Source organism: Ambystoma mexicanum, chromosome 12 (genome assembly GCF_040938575.1).
Source record: "Ambystoma mexicanum isolate Mex_15411 chromosome 12, UKY_AmexF1_1, whole genome shotgun sequence".
Classification (NCBI taxonomy): Eukaryota; Metazoa; Chordata; class Amphibia; order Caudata; family Ambystomatidae; genus Ambystoma; species Ambystoma mexicanum.
This window is the reverse complement of record NC_090936.1, coordinates 586,378,774-586,396,459: the sequence shown is the minus strand read 5'-3', so window position 1 is coordinate 586,396,459 and position 17,686 is coordinate 586,378,774. Positions and strand designations below refer to the sequence as shown.

The 17,686-nt window shown below is 44.6% G+C and overlaps 1 protein-coding gene across 1 annotated transcript in view; it reads right to left on the bottom strand.

Moving 5' to 3' along the window:
• ANKRD13D (ankyrin repeat domain 13D) overlaps positions 1–17,686 on the bottom strand; it is a 455,050-nt gene that overhangs the window by 361,395 nt on the left and 75,969 nt on the right. The window contains exon 2 of the mRNA XM_069628948.1: positions 15,380–15,515. Coding sequence (XP_069485049.1) covers positions 15,380–15,515 — 136 coding nt within the window. The remainder of the gene's footprint in view (positions 1–15,379; positions 15,516–17,686) is intronic.

Genomic DNA, 17,686 nt, shown 5'->3' with positions numbered 1-17,686 from the left:
GAGAGAAGCCGAACAACGGCCTGCGGCCGACCACAGGAAGAAAAAAGAACGCCAGTGAAGGGACACTGGGACGTACCGACAGACATGCCGAAAGCAAATAAATGTAAAACATGCGAATGAACGATTTGAAAGAGAAAGACATACTGAACCATTTATATAAAGGGAAAGCAAACAAGAAATAAGTGACTTTAGATTTTGCAAGTGTAATAGACACTGATGAAAAGCCCAAGGCGGATATTGTACCAAGCAGGTACTGTGTTAGATAAAGCAGACTCAAAAGGATATTTAAAAAAGTGTGTAAAGAGCACACATGGACAAGAGTGTTCACAATTGACAGTGTGTGCGGAGAACACATGAAAGAAGGCCCTGCTAGGATAGTACATCAGGAAATTGCAAGTCTGCTAAAGAAAGCCCTGGCAGGAAAGTATACCAGGCAAGTGCAACAGTGTTTTCATGGGAAAGCCCTGGTAAAGAAATACACAACGCAAATACAAATTGAACAGTATACAAGAAGTATATCAGCAAAAGGCGTCCTGAGAAGGATCTATCTGGTCCTGCCAAAGGATGTATGAAACAAGAAGTGAAAACCTGGCAGGAAAGTACACCAGGTATCCTAACAAGACGAGAATAAAGAACCAAGATATTTCTATGGAACAGTTGCATTGTGGATTAAGAGAAATGCAAGGAACTGATATCTTTGAACCTACAACAGAGGGAGGAGAAATGCAGGGGAAGGGAACCACCATCTGGAATAAGAAGCTTTGTCCTTCTGGAACTTGTGTTGGGGTTACGCATTCTTCTTTTGAACATTTACAAACCACTTTGGGCCAAAGACATTACTGTTTTCACCGTAGAGTTTATTTTGTTAGAGTGTGAGTGCCAGAAGGTATTACCCGAATTGTTCGTTTACAATTGTTCGAATGACACAATTGTTCGAATAATAGGGGTCCTAATTGACCTTCTGCACAATTGACCGTATGGTCATTTTAATATATATTATGGGTTGAGTTGGTGTAATAATAATATAAGAGGATTGGGAAGGGGGTTGGATTGGGTGGGGGCCTGCGGGGGGTTTCCCCCCCGCATATATATCCTAATTGACCGTTTAAATTCGGTCAATTGTGCAGAAGGTCAATTGTTATTCGAACAATTCGTATACAAGCTGCCAGAATAGTACTTTGGACACAGGACCTCACAATACATACAATAAAGACCAAAATCATATGTAATCCCTACACCGCGTTCTTTAAACCATAAATACATTAAAAACCAGGTTCATATACTTTCATGAGAGAAACCACTTGACTTCAACATGTTTCAGTTTCTGAGAACCTTCTTCAGGGGGGAATGTTATGTCAAATGCTGGTCACCAACTGGGCATACAAGTTTAGGCTTCTCTTAAATGGATTGTTGTATTGATACTTTTTCCTCCTGCAAATAACTACAATGGAACTATTATATGGAGATGAACTTATACTAAATATTGTAACTCATTACAATGTGCTGAAAACAAACTAGATTTTACCATACATAGTGGACTTCTCTTATTGTAGACAACCTATCACATGAGGTTGTGGGTGCTGAGACACTTAGCCTATGAAGTAGAAAAGAGCAGTGATGACGACTTGCACAGCCCTTCTACGTATGTATTCTGTAATTCACAAAAGGGAAATTGCATGAAATTTCCGATTTACTTACATTTAATTTACATCCAGAAGTCGAAACTAATGAAAACTATTGTCAACTAATTGTGAACTAATTTGTAGTCCATATTGCATTGGTTGTTTATGGGTTACTTGGCTTCTTAGAGTATTCAAAAGCTGCAAATATTAGTGGTGATATGGTTATTATGCATGTACCCCAACTGTGATTGTCAGATTGTGCATAATTTTAAAATCAATGTACAGAGACCCTACTTACCTGTGGGTGCAGAAGGGCGCACAGTCGAATAATTTATCGCTGGCGTGGCAAGGAGCTCCTTAGCTGGAGGTACTGCTGTTGGCGAATGCAGAGTGCATACTACAACTAAAGGAAAGGGCCCCATGAATTCGAAGGAATTGTTTTTGCAGATTGTCACCATATTTTATAAATGGAAAAAAAGCAGAGCGCTTCCCCTCAACGACGCAGTGAGGAGAGAATATCTTCCTGCATGGTCTGTTCATATGGGGACAAAGTGCACAGCTTGGACTAGTCCCGCAGCTAGATACAAAGCTCAACTAACCGGGCATTGCCATAAAAATGAAAAAGATAGATAACCACTAGCATTGTTGTGCATATTATTCGGTGGAAGTATCGGTCGTCATCTTGGAATGGAATATTTTATAGAGGAAAAATTATCAACACAGTAACATTACATAAAAAAAGTAGAAAGAAATGACGGTGTGCAGAAGCTGGCTCATGTCTAATGATAGGACTCATTATTCATAGCACCTGGATATGCCAGACCTAAATGTACAGGGACCTACGGCTCAGCACCTGCGAGTGGTTATATCCTCCCCAATTGATCTCATCATTGAGGCAGTCAATATGGGTTTTAGTTTTTAAAAAAAAAAATCAGACAATGTTTCCATTGTGCTAATCTCTTCTGAGCATTCTATCCTTGTATGTGCAACAATACATTCCATGACAAATTAAATGTTTCACCAAGGGAGCATTCAGGTTCCTAGTTCTTAAGCAGTTTCTATGTTGTGGAATTCTGGCACAAATCTTTTGCGTGGTCATGGCGATGTGTATTTTTTTGCATGGGCACATGAGGAGATATATAACCATTCCAGGATGGCGACCGAGAATTCCACCGAATAATATGTACAACAGCTAGTGGCGAGCTGGCTTTTTCATTTCTATGACAATGACTGGTTAGTTGAAATATGAGACGCAAGAGTATCTCGCTGCGTGTTCTGTGTGACGGTGCGAGCTGTGCACTCCATCGAGATACGAACGGAACGAGGAGAGAGAGGAGAGTGTAAGAGCTCAGCTTTTTTTGCAATTTATGAAATATGGCGACAACACAGACAACATCGAATCAGCAAAGAGGACTCCTTCCAATTGATGTTGCTTTGGCGGACCAGAAGAAGGACATTTTCAAGGTCTTTATTCCAATAATAAGAAAAACGCCTAACTCGCCCTACTGCTACAGGGATATTCCCAACCAAAATAACAGTGCTCTGTCCAAAACCTACTCTTTCCTGGCCCCAACGCTAGAACTAATAACTAAACACTGCCGGAGTCTTGTTGGGGTAGATGGATTTTATCCCAGTAGAAAGGAGATGTTCACATTGCGCACACCATACTAAAGTTATGTTAAAAGTCTCACAGTGTGTCTCACACACACACACACACACACACACACACACACACACACACACACACACACACACACACACACACACACACACACACACACACACACACACACACACACACACACACACACACACACACACACACACACACACACACACACACACACACACACACACACACACACACACACACACACACACACACACACACACACACACACACACACACACACACACACACACACACACACACACACACACACACACACACACCTCAGACCAGATGATAGGATGTAGATATGTATGCACTTTAACAAGTTGGGTATCAGCACTTTGGCTATACATTTATTTTTATATTGACAATTGGGCAGGTATGTCATGTATATAAAACCGATTTTAAATGTAAATAAAAAAGATGGTCATTATTTTTTGATAAAACATAACATATGAGAGATGAGTTACTGAGGATTACTTTTGTTGAAAATGTGTTGCGAGACCAACTTGCCCAATGCAACAGGGAAACCTGCTTACGCAATGGAAGTTTAATGGTGGATGGTTTCAGGGAGGAAACCACAGATGAGGAGCGCAGGACTCTTTCTGTTGTTGGTCCGGATAAAGAAGTTAATCACACAGCGGGTCTTGTTCATCATGACACCTTAACCCAGTGGTCTTCAAACTTTTTTGGCCGGGGCCCCCCTGAGCAAAATTTGGGCAGGTCGGGACCCCCCAGAAATGCCAAATGGACAGTATATATTGCACACCGTCACCTGCTCCCATCACAGTCGCTGGGCTCCATCATCCCACTCCTACCCAGTCCCTGGTCTCTCCCCACCCCATCACACACCCTGGGCTGCCCCCACTCTACTCCCACCACTATCCCATGGTTCCCACCCATTGTGCTCCCACCATAGTCCCTGGGTAACCCCCAACCCGTTCCCAACACAGTCTGAAGGCCAGTGGCGGCTGGTGATTTTTTTAAGTGGAGGGGCATAACTATTTCCCCCAAAAATGCCATAGCGACCAAGCATAGTGAGGGAGCCCGAACCAATAAAGGGAGGTTCGGAGGGGTGGTGGGGGGGGTTTTTCCCATGTGGATCTTATTTAAATAATGGGTTAAAATGTTGCATTGTAGAGCATACTTTTAACAATAAAATGGGCAAATAGCCAAACAGTTTGCAATTGCTGCTGGGGGACCCAGGAGACAGGCATGACATTTTTTACTAGACATCTATAATAGATGTCCAGAAAAAGATACCATCCCTGTCCCCGGGGCCTCACTGGGCCTAACACAATCAACATGATTATGTGTGTATGCAAGGCGCTGCACATTCATACAGCAATCACTATCATTCACACGAGCACCCATCACCATAACTCACTCATAACATAAGCATGCACGCATCCATACACATGTTTAAATAAAAACAATGGACATAAACGTGCCTTCTGCATTGGCCTGCGTGTGGGTGGGTGGGTGCTGAAACGCCCTGCTCCAGGCTGCTCTGTCCATATGTGCGAGGAGGCGCAGGAGCTTCCCCTCGGACATACAGACATGCAGTGCCCCAGCCAGCATTTCCAATGAGCTATGCAATGCTGGTGAAGCAAAACGCCCCAGCACGTGCATGGCTCAGTGAGCATGTGCGGCTGGGGAACTAAACTGAACTGTCAAAGGGAAAAAGTGTTTCCCTTTGACAGTTCAGCCAGCCCAGGAGCACTCCATCAGCTGGAAAAAAGCATCTGAGGGAGTGCTCCCTGTTTCACTGGGCTGGCTCCTTAACTCCTACATAATGGGTGAGGGGCTACTGGGTGGGCGCTCTCTCGCCATTATGGATGAGCCGCCAGGCTCGGACTGGCCCATAGGGCAATGCCTGTACCAAAAATGTAAAATGCTAGTGTGGGCCAGTCAAAATGGGCCACCATTTTGGCCAATGTGGACCGGTTTGATGAGTTACTTAACTATGCAGTTAGCAATTTTGACCATTGTTGCTGAATATATCACAATTTACTTACATTTTAACACAAAGCACCCCCTTGGGTACTATTGAAACAGTGGGCTTCATTACAACCCTGGCGGTAGCTGTGCCGGTAAAACCAGCACGGCTGCCGCCGGAGTTGCATCCGGGTCCGGCACCCGCGAATGGGCAATTACCGGGTCATGCCGAGTTAGGCGGACCTGATAATTGCCCTTTCACGGGTGCCGGTACTGGTAGATCCCCATTCCCATTGAGCCCTATAGGGCTTGTTGATATAGGGCTCAATGGGAATGGGGAGCTCGGATGCACCGGCACCGTTAATAACGGTGCCGGTGCATCCGATGAGCTGTACTCGCGGGTGCCGCACGACCTGCCAGGTCAGACCTGGCGGGCTGTCAGGCACCCGCAAGCACAACTCTTACTATGGCGGTACGGTAGCAACGGTGCCGGTAGCTTACCGGCACCGTTGTTACCGTAACGCCATATATGTAATGAGGCCCAGTCTGTGATTAAAGGAATGAATATCCCTTTACAACTGCAGGACACTTTTTAGTTGTTGCCTGAGACAGTTTCATGCTTCAGCCCGACCATGTGAGCGACCCCTGCCCATTTCTTCCAATCTAAAAAAAATATATATTTCATGCTGAGCTCTCAGGGCTCCCCAGGGATGCACCTGAGGACCCCTGGGGGGGTCGCGACCCGCAGTTTGAATACCACTGCCTTAACCCCTTACGCGGAGCATGGGAGGGTAGACATGGAAGAAACTAAGTGCCACATAGTCATTCAGGTGAAACAGAACACAACTATAGTAATGGTAGTTGAAGGATAAGTTTGTTTGTTTATTATTTATAGTGCGCACCAAACCCGAGGGTAACCGGGCGCGTTGTTCAAGTATACTTTAAACTTTACAGGTTACGCATGCTTACAAGTGGTGGTTATACATCGTAGAAATTACATAATGCAGAACAGTAGGGAGAATATACAATGTGCATAATATAAACATATAACATAATATGTACAGGAAATATGCAGTAGGAAGATAAAGAGTATATAATTATGTGCATAGTACGTCTGTAGGACAGTAGTTATGTTAGTGTAGGGCGGGACTATCGGTCATTTTCTTTGATCCAGTTGATACAGTTAGATCTGAAGAGAGCGTAGGATTGGGTAGATCTCAGGCCGGGCGGGAGGGAGTTCCAAAGCTGGGCAGCTTTGACCGGGAAGCTGTTTCCTCCGGCCGTACTTAGTTTAAATGGGGGTATCACTAACTGGTTGGAGTATGCTTCTCTGGTAGGTCTAGTGGAGATTTTTCTGTTGAATTTAGCAGCTAGGTATTTGGGTGCTAGATGGTTGATACTTTTGAAAGTTAGAGAAGCTGTCTTGAGTTTGATTTTGTCCGCTGTGGAGAGCCAGTTGGATTGTCTTCTAGCCTCTGAAATATGCTCCCTTCTTGGAATTCCTAAGGCAGCTCTAAGAGCATTGTTCTGTAGTGTTTGAATCTTTTGCAACGTATGTTTATTGGCCCCTAAGTATAGTGCGTTGCAATAGTCCAATTTCGACAGCACTAATGCTCGAGCAAGGGTTAGGCAGTTGGCAGTGGATAGGTATGGTTTTGCGGCTCTAATCAGCTTGCAGGTATATGCGGTGCTGGATGCCATTGCGCTCACCTGTTTGGTTAGGGAGAGGTGGGAATCAAGGTAAAACCCTAATGTTTTTACCTCTTTTGCCACCTTGATAGTGTTGCCGTCTATGACGAAGGAGGAGTATTCTTCTTTTAATCTATTGATGTTTTGTTTGTTCCCCAGTATGATAAGTTCCGTTTTGTCATCATTCAGGCATAGCCCGTGGGTGGCCATCCATGCCTGAATGATGAGATAGGTCTTGTTCACTAATGCCAAATCTTGTTCATAATCCCCTGAAAGTGGTATGAGAATCTGAGCGTCATCCGCATAGTTAGTGTAGGTAACACCCAGATCATCTAGATCATCGAACAAGGGCTTCGTGAAGATGTTGTACATAGTGGGGGAGACACAAGAACCTTGTGGGACTCCACATGTGATGGATACAGGGTCAGCAGCAGCAGAAGTAGAGAAGACTCTCATAGTTCTACCGGTTAGGAATGATTTGATCCATGCGATGGCATGTGTGGAGAAATGGGCAGCTGTTTCTAGGTGGGTGCAGAGCACATCATGATCCACTAGGTCGAAGGCTGCAGAGAGGTCCAGTAAGAGGAGTAGGGCCATCTTTCCAGAGTCTCTCAGCTCATCAACCTGAGTTATAAGATCGATGAGCGCGGTTTCAGTTCCGTGCTGGGGTCTGAAGCCTGATTGTCTTGTGCCTAAAAGGTGGTGCAGCTCCAGATGTTTTTGGATCTGCAGGTAGGCTACCCTGTCTAGGATTTTTAACAGGAAGGGTACCGTTGTGATAGGCCTGTAGTTAGTCGGGATGGATGGGTCCAGTGTTTGTTTTTTTAGGAGGGGGAGGACCCAGGATTGCTTGAGGTTATCTGGTATAGTGCCTGAAGCAAAGGAGGCATTAATAAGCTTAGAAATGAATGGGGAGAGGTCTCTGGCCGCGTCCTTTATTAGTTGGGCTGGGCATAGGTCGCCTCGGCAATTGGATGGCTTGAGTGAAAGTATTATCTTTTCAGTTTCGAGTATAGTTACTTTCGAGAAGTTAAATTTATGGTCTAGTTTAGTGCTGATTGGTGGTTTGCCTCTTGGGTTAGTTGAGGGTGGAATATTCTGTTTCTTTGTCTCAATTTTTGATTGGAGTGTGGCAATTTTGTCATTTAGTGCTTTTTGGATGTTCGAGCACCATATTTTATTTTTGTCACAGTTATCTTGGATAGGAATAGGGTTTTCTAGTTCCTTTAGTATAAGGAATAGTTCTTTCGTTCCAGATTTGGCCTGCAGTATTCTGTTGTTGAAATTATCTCTTTTTGCTTTCTTTATTTCATTTTTGTAAATCTTGGAGGCATTGATGAGTGTAATTTTATTTGTCTCTGTTGGGGTTAGTCGCCAAGCAGATTCGCATTTACGTTTTTCAAGTCTTAGAGATTTGAGGTGAGGAGTAAACCAGGTGTTTAGGTGGGCTCTGGGCTTGCTCTTTCTCAGTTTCAGTGGGGCAATAGTATCTAGAGCTGTAGCCATGGAAGAGTTGAATTCATTTACTAGTGATGAGGTGTCCAATAAGTCAGGTAGAGAGTTTAATCTGGGGAGGATGAGTGGTAGCAGTTTTTCTGTAGTTATAAGTTTTTTGTTTCTGGTTGGCAAAGGGGGAGCCAGAGCATTTACAATAGGTAGGGCCAGGTTAACATTTAGGAGGAAAGTTATCAGTGCATGATCAGTCCAGATTTGTGAGGTGATATCGACAATCGTTGTATTGCAGTTATAGTCAGCAACCCAATCAAGTATACGGCCTTTTTCGTGTGTGGGTTGTAGGATTTTTTGGGAGAAGCCTAGTTCTGAGATGACATTAGTGATATTAGTTGCTTGCAGGTCTTTAGGGTCATTGTAGCCTAGGTTTAGGTCTCCCAGAAGGATAGCTTGGGATGAAGTTTTTAGGTTGTTTGAGAGGATTGTGGAAATGTCCTCCTCGAACGTGCCAATAGGGCCTGGTGGTCTATAGATAAGGTGAATAGTAATAGTTTGAGAGGGAGATGCGAGGAGTTTAGCAGTTAATGATTCGCAGGAGTAAGTCGTTGAACTTGATTAAGTTTTTAGGGTGAGATTATTTTTAGCAATAATAGCTAGGCCACCTCCTCGAGAGTTGACTCTGTCTTCTCCAAGTATGGTGTAATTATGGGGTAAGGCAAGCATTAGGGCAGGTCCTGCAGATTGGTGCAGCCAAGTTTCTGTTATGGCGAAGATGTCATAGTCTCCTATTTGAATGAGATCCGCAATTTCGGTAGCGTGTGCTATTAGTGACCTGGCATTAATAAGGGCGCACTTCAGTTGGATGTTCGGCTTTGCTGTGACCTGGGTGGCATTACTTTTCTTTTTTGGTATGCTATTATTAGCGTTGGGCTGCTTATTTAGGCGGTTGTTGCGATGGAGGTCAATTTTTACAGGAGGAGTGTTTCGGATGTTAGCGTTACTTCTATTGCAAGAGGTATTGAGTCTAGCTAATGGTTCGTAAATTTTAGGTAGTCTTGAACGTAGTTTTGCGTTTCTATTTGCAATGTCACAGGGAAGGTATGTTAGTGATTGGTGGGTAATAAGTGAGTGTGAGAGTTGATGGCTGGGCTCTAGGGGGGGAGTTAAGAGTCCTTCATCCACAGGCGGTATGCCCTGTAGTGTGGGCCTCGGATAGTGGTTTACTTTAGGCATTGTGGTCCAAAAGGCTGACAGGTAAATAAAAGTTAGTATCATTGTGGCCTGGTTTTAGGCTCGAGCAGTTGGTTTGCAAGAGTCGGGTACCTCTAGGCTAGACGGAGCAATCATATGTAGGCTAGATGCAATCAGAGACAGGTTAAATGCCGTCAGGGACAGGCTAAGAGCACTGTGGTCTGGAGGCGACCATAAGGCACAACACAGTTCAAATGTGGTCTGGGGCGACCATAGGGCACAACACAGTTCAAATGTGGTCTGGGGCGACCATAGGGCACAACACAGTTCAGATGTGGTCTGGGGCGACCATAGGGCACAACAATGTTCAGATGTAGTCTGGGGCGACCATAGGGCAAAACACAGTTCAGATGTGGTCTGGGGCGACCATAAGGCACAACACAGTTCAGATGTGGTCTGGGGCGACCATAGGGCACAACACAGTCCAGATGTGGTCTGGGGCGACCATAAGGCACAACACAGTTCAGATGTGGTCTGGGGCGACCATAGGGCACAACACAGTTCAAATGTAGTCTGGGGCGACCATAGGGCACAACACAGTTCAAATGTGGTCTGGGGCGACCATAGGGCACAACACAGTTCAAATGTGGTCTGGGGCGACCATAGGGCACAACACAGTTCAAATGTGGTCTGGGGCGACCATAGGGCACAACACAGTTCAGATGTGGTCTGGGGCGACCACAGGGCACAACACAGTTCAAATGTGGTCTGGGGCGACCACAAGGCACAACACAGTTCAAATGTAGTCTGGGGCGACCATAGGGCACAACACAGTTCAAAAGTGGTCTGGGGCGACCATAGGGCACAACACAGTTCAAATGTAGTCTGGGGGCGACCATAGGACACAACACAACTCATATACAATAGGGTTGTATGTTGGCTGGAGTACGTCAAAGTATTTGAGTACGAGGCTGGATGTGGAGGGCAAGAGGGTGGCAAGGTGGGTGCAGAGTAAGGCAATGAGCATGAGAGTGATACAGAGGCTGACGGGCCTTGATTGTTACAGGCAAGTATAAGGCGCATGCATGTGCATGTTGCCTAGGCCTTTATGGGGCAACTCGGAGCACTTGTGTGCCTTTATACCAAGTGAAGCAAATTCGAGGCTGGCTGACCAACACAAAAACAGAGTTAAAAGTAGCGCAATGTGGCCGCGCTTACCAGGTGTTTGATCCCGGAGGGTTTCCTAGCCAGGTCCACTGCTTCTGCCGTGTCGTGAGCTCCTGCTCAGCCGCTGCGTTCCCCGGTGTAAGCCCATGTGTTGTCATGGGGCATCAGAGGGTCGTGAGTGTATAGTAGGGGAACTCGCCACGCGCCGTTAGCGGCGAACAGGGGCAAACAGGGCCTTAGAGTGGCCTTTGAGTGTGGCCGGCTCTTCCGCCTGCCGGCGGATGTTGAGTGCTAAGAAGCACGGTTGCTTAGCAACCAGGATGCCGAGCCTCGCTCTGGCGCCGCATCGCGCCCGACATTTTGTTTTGTGTAAACTGCTTTAGTTTCAGAACTTTGTGGAAGAAGCGCAGGACTTTGTACATGCAGAACTCCGAGGCAAATCGGGAATGCCCACAATGCATTTATAAACTGCACAGGACTTCAAGGTGAAGAAATTAGAAAAACTTCCAATGCAATTAGTTGTGAGAAAATATCTAAATATTTTTGTGCCAACAACTAAGTGGTGGGCTGGTTTGTCATTCAGATTCCAAGGGCTGCTGTACTAACTTTGCAAGGGTCACATCAAACACAGGTAAAGGTTCCCTTGACTTAAAATATATATCCATCAGCAAAAGCACACAGGTACATCTGGTTTCATCAGGCCGATTGGGAGATTGAGAGAGGGTCGGAGGGATTACACATTTTTTAAGCAAGGAACAGGTATGATCTGGAGTCTTTCACCGCTATACGCTTTGGCTCTCTCCATTTATAAGGCACAATCTTCACCACTATTGTCTTTTTAACTTCAAATATTCCAGACAGCAAATCACTTGTCACTGCAAACTTCACATCAATCCTCACCAACCTAGAACCCGCTCCATACATCATTATCTTCCTACCCTACTTGCCCATTGATCTAGCAACCCTCCGATCACAAAATGATTGCCAGCGACTTCCCTCCACACCCTTCTCTCAGCTAGTGCCCTCAGTCTTTGACTGCACCTTGGGAGACACACACTACTTTGCTCTTCATTTCGTACTATGTTGGGCTGCCTATTAATGATAATGATGTGTAATTTATATAGTGCCTCCTATTAGTCAGACTGGTGAGGGCCCTTTCTACTACCTAAAGATCAAACTGAGAGATACTGTAGGGTGCCAATGAGCAGCAGTTATCTGGATGTTATTGAAGGGACAGGCTCACACTGGCAAAGGTGGAGTATCAAGTGGCACTTGAAGGCAATGCAGCTGGAACTTGGCTGGCAGACAATGTGCTTAGTGGTGTACAGCCCCCTTCCCAATGAAGAGCACATGACCAAACACACTGTACATGAAGGTTAAAATAACTTAAGACACCTTCATCATCTGGATCACCAAGCCCTGACATTTGCCAATACAAAATATGGTGTGTTGTCCTCTCCACCAGGTAGTCTGTTCCTTTGTCCTTGTATAACCTCCAGAATTAATCTGACCTTTATCCTTCACAATCCAGCCCGGTTTCTGTTATGTTAAACATACATTAATAGCCGGCTCTGCACATCTTAATCCCCTTGAAAGGACAGAGGAGGGAAATTCAAGCAATGGGGATAGATCTAGAAGATATAGGATTAAACTTTCTTCTTCACAGGCAGGTAAAAGATTCAACCAAGATAACGCCTTTGCTACAAATCTGCATCCTTAACAGACACACACCACGGGACTGAGAAAAATGCATACCTGCCGAGGAGAAGTAGGCGGATCTCTTCATTAGGTCGCAGAGCTATCGTTTGATGCTACTGTCTGACCATCTCCTGTGTTTTTATAAAGACTTAAATGGAAAGTGTACCCGTAAAGGTTGGATGCAGTACACCAAATATCTTGCCTAGCACTGCTTCAGTCTCATAGGATTGCTATGTTGCTCATCCCAGTCTTCCCTTTCAGTAGCACACAAATAAATCACTTCCGTCTACGATCTTGTCAGGCACACAACCACGGCAGGCATTCTACCTTCATTGGACCTCCCAGGGCCTGCTCTTAATTAGTTCTGATCTTGGGTATTTGTACTAAGAATGCATCTTCCAGTCGCGGGGACTGACTGACCAATAGAAGAAACTGAAGGCTTGCCAACTGGCTGAAGCCTCTAAGAGGTCATTAGTGATGGAGAAGAGTCCGTGGAATGGAGGGTTTGCTAATGCGCATCTAACTAGTCCAACACTTTCACAGGTACCAGTCCATCAGGACTTCTCCAAGTGTCACTCTTAGTGAGCTGCTCCCAAAGAGCTGAGCTTAGTGACCACACACACACACGGGTCCTCTACGTATATCTGGGTTATCCCCAGGAATCTTTTTGGGCCTAGCTCTCTTTTTAATTTGAACTGCTGAATTTGAGTCTTTTACTCTTCTATTGGGCTCTCATTGCGCCTCCACACGTAAAACCCCTAGATGTTTTTCTCCTTTGCCACAGACTGCCAAAAGGTGTGAACCACATTCCCAGGCTCAGCTTGGAGTTTTACTGACTTCTGTTGATATACAGGAGGACTGTGGGAGGGGCTGTTATCGTTACCAAATATCCAGGCTCTTTCTGGTTGACCATTCTCTTTTCATCCTTGTGCCCTCGCTCCTCAACTTCAACCCTCAATCTTCAATGCCTCTTGTTCCACCTTCACCGCGCCACCATTTGGCACACCTACCAGAGCCTTGTTCAGTCTTTAAAAATCATGCTCATTTAGGTTCCACACCTGCCCAAATAGTATTTGCTAAAAGCCAAACTTGCTTCCATCCAGTGGAACCCCAACACCTGCTCATCTCATCATACGGTGCATACCTTTGCCATTCGAGTACTAGGAAGTCCGCAGTTCGACTACTGTGCAGTTGTGTCCTGTCTCATGCATTGGGGGAATTCTTGGATCTTTACATACAAATGCTTCACAGTCTTTCCTTACTCATTCTCAGAGGTCATGTCCCCTCCCTTCCCATGTATTACCTGCTCATCTCCTCCCAATGTCATGTCTCACAGGAGACGTTGGTCTATTTGGCACCGTTGGAGCCAACTTCGTGTTTCTCACAATGTTCCTTCCAAGATGGTGGGCCGTGGCCTCAGCAGCATTCCAGCCATGCAGAGCATAGCTGTTCATGAGGCTCCACCCCCGTTGCCAGGGACAACATATCAAGCTTCTCATCCCGCTCCTCAGTGCGTTGCTACTCCTTTCTCCACAACGCTCCGTAAATTCACTTCTAGGGATCATTGATCTATCTATGTGTATGTGTGTTGTTCTAACCTCTTCTTAACTGCTGTTCCGCTTAACAGAATCTTCGGGCTTCACAAGCTCTGATCGCCGGCTCTCTCAGAGCATTACAATTCTTCACAGGAAGAAGGGAGAAAGTTTTCATCTCGGTATGGATCGTACAGTTTCTTTTATAATCCCGTTTACAAGACATTTTAGGTCAAAGTAACCTCTTTTCTAAATTCGGCTTTTTACATTATTTAGAGTTTCCACAGCAACGTGCGACACTATCTTACGTCTCAGATAGGCATTCGCATTCATTCACTGCTTCTTAGCAGTACAACCGCGCAAGGTAATCATCAGCCCTTCAGCGGTATTTCGCTCCCTGTCCTTATACGGCCGACTAGAACCGCTCATAGAACAGAGTACAGCAGAATTTCACATCTGTGTTCTTCCCTCTTGCAACACGGATTCCAGCTTCCAGCAGGATAGATTGAGATTCTATGTGTTCTCCCACTTGCATCTATGGTATTAAGCCTTTCCTTTCCTTCCATTCCATTCATACGTCTGAATCTTTAGAACTAAAATTCCTACATTTAAATACCCTCTTGTTTAAACCCTTCTGTGCTAGAATTTACCTCTCCTTTGGACATCGCCTGAACTGCGCTCATCTCTTCTGGCTGAAGAACACCATCGTCCAGGAGCAGACAGGGTTTTCTTCCCCAGAGGGTTTCCCTGGAGTACTCATTCCATCCTGGCCTCTCAAGCTACAGGTTTGAAAGGGTCGACCAGGAGACTTTTTGTGTACATCAATGCTGCTGCCTCGGATACAGGTCAATGGAGTATATACCTTTTGAATTGGTAGTTAAAACAATCTATACAGAATTCTGTTACATGCAGAATATCACAACCAACTGTGCCAGTGTGCAGGGCCTTAATGCGATCTTATCCATCCCACCTTTGCTTGGACTCCCCCAGCCCCTACACCTTCCCCTGTACCTAGAAAACCACCACCATCAATGAACCCTAAAATCTCACTCTCCCTGTGAATCTACTTTTCAACCCCCTTGCCTCTCCACAATCTATACCGTTACTATATGGCTCTGTGCAACAGTCTGAGGGATTAGACATTTTTAGCCACCTGGTCACAAAAAATAAGATACAAACAAAGGGCAAGATTTCAGGATCGAACCAAAGTGTTAGCTGTGCTTGGTGTGGGGAGTGACTGCACTCCATCCAAGTATCCACATCAAGAGAAGTTTCCTCCACTGACTCACAGCGACACTAAATTGTTCCAAGTGTCTGAAAATCCCAAGGCACATTTGAGAAAGGCACGTAATAAAATGGCTGACAGATTTATTCTCGCAGGAAAGGCAAATCGCTAAGCACTCAATTTTGATACATACCTGTCCAGCCGTTGCTGTTCTCATGGCCGACTTTAGCGTTGAAACGCAGGAGTACCCGGGCAGATTCCAAGTTTCCCAGTGACACAGCAAGGTGCAGAGGGGTGCGCCCCCGAGGATCAACCAGCTCTACATCGTGCTGGAGATAAAAAAAGAGATCAACATTACATGTATCCAGGATCTCAGTGTCCCAATCAAGCAATAGGTCATTGCACATCATTACAGAACAGAGCTCCTCAGTGTCCCACAAGGGTCCAGTGCAAGCCGCCAAAATATTCTCTCGCCAGGTTTCAAAGGAAGAAAACAAAAAGAAAGGTGGTGGTGGGGCACTTAAAGGAGGCACAAGTTCATCACAAACGCTGCAAATGGTTCTGTGAGAGCGAGGATTTTGGAAAATGAAGACCATCATTCATTTGTGGAATGCACAGAGCAGACCAGCATTTTCTGTCCTCATCCTCGTACCTACAGGGTACTGACAAAGCAAAATGTCAGCAAGAGCTCGCCACAACCTTTAAGAGCATTTGACAAGTGTCAAATGTAGTGTGGGAAAAAGGAGCTCCCTTTCCTTGACAATCCCTGTCCCCCAACCCCTCTCACATATGAAACTCTCCTTCTCCTAAAAACACAGATAGGTTTGAAATGTTACCCACTAAAAGACACAAAAACGGCCTAGTCTTGGAAAAGGAGGTCAGGCTAGAAGAAGAATTAAAACAGGTCAGTGAAAAGGGATACTACCATACAGGACCTAAGACCCGACCCATAAGAGTTCAAGTCACTCACAGTCTGCGTGGTGGGGGGTGGAGGGTGGAGTGTGCTATCACACTTAGTTTCCTGGCATTTGTTGATGAACCTATGCCCAACAGTGGTATCACTAGAAATCAGTATTAGGTGGGGCAAACTAGGGGTCAAAAATACAACATGGTGGGGGGCACACCAAATATGGGTTTAAGCATACCTATATTTTACAAATCTGGTTAAAAAAAAGTATCATTAAGCATGTTCAGAGTAGGTTTAATGCAATACAATGTTTGCATCCTAAAAAGTGAACTCATCCTGAACAGTTGCAAAAATGTCCTCAGCAAGAGACTGCACTATTTTACTTCAAGAAGACATTACTCCAAGCACAGTTTCAAATAATGTGTAGTTCTAGGTGTTATTTAGCAGAAGGGATATGACTTCCGGCTCAGTTTTATATATTATCTAGTCAAAAATAGTCTGTATAACAGAAGAGATTTCCCTCATACCTCAGTTTCAAATTTAATTTAATGTGATACAGTTTTATAAACAAAAACTTTACACGTAATTCAACATAATTAAACAAACAATTACACAAATGAAATAAACAAACATTTTCTTAATCATCGTATTCAAATTTCATCATCTGAGATTCCAAATATCTTCATCTGATAACTCATTTCTTACTAATAAGAATAAAAAAAAGAGTTCACCACCTTTAATTCAGCATATACCTAAACTGAGAATGGAATGGTAGAGGGAGAGGTAAAAAGGTAGAGAGTAATATATCAATCAATCAGCCACGGTCATATTATCCCCCGCCCTGAGCGCAGGGGTTACTAAACGTCAGTCCCATATAGTTCCTTCATATAACTTTAATAAGGGGAGATATAGCTATACTTCAAGTTTTCCCTTAACCATGTACCACACTCTAATTAGAGCCAGATGTAAACTTGTATTCAAAGAATTAGTACACATATACCAGAAATCTTTTGACTTAATATGGTCCAAGTTATGGACATAACTACTATAATGCTTCATATAGGTTGGGCTCAATCTAGGGCATAGCATAAGGACATGTCTCGCAGTTTCGGGTAAGGCCTTGTTCTTACACATCCGGCAGAAGCGTTCTGATTTGGGTATGGCACGTTCAGGGCCTATCACAGTTAACACAGGTAGATGGTTAATGCGCAAGAGTAATATAAAGCGCCTTAGATTATCCGAAGGGCATAAGTTCAAATATCCTTGTGCCCTTTTATAAGTGTAGAGTAAGTGTGATATAAACCCATAACTGTGTAGGCTTTCAAGATGTTTAAAGTTGTTTTGCCAATCCCATATTTTTAGTCGCTCCCCCATTTGATATTTCAAGTGTTCAAAATTAACACCCCAGTTAGGGGTCCACTCAATCATCTCAAATAAAGTGGTCATTTCTGTCACAAACTTAATCTGTTTGTTCCCAATGATGTCCTCTTTCACAGTCATCAATAGTTGATTGGCAGTGTTCGTATACATCTTAATGAAGAGTTCTACTCTTTTCTTTAAGACTAGAGCTTTTAGGGAGAATAAACCCAGTTC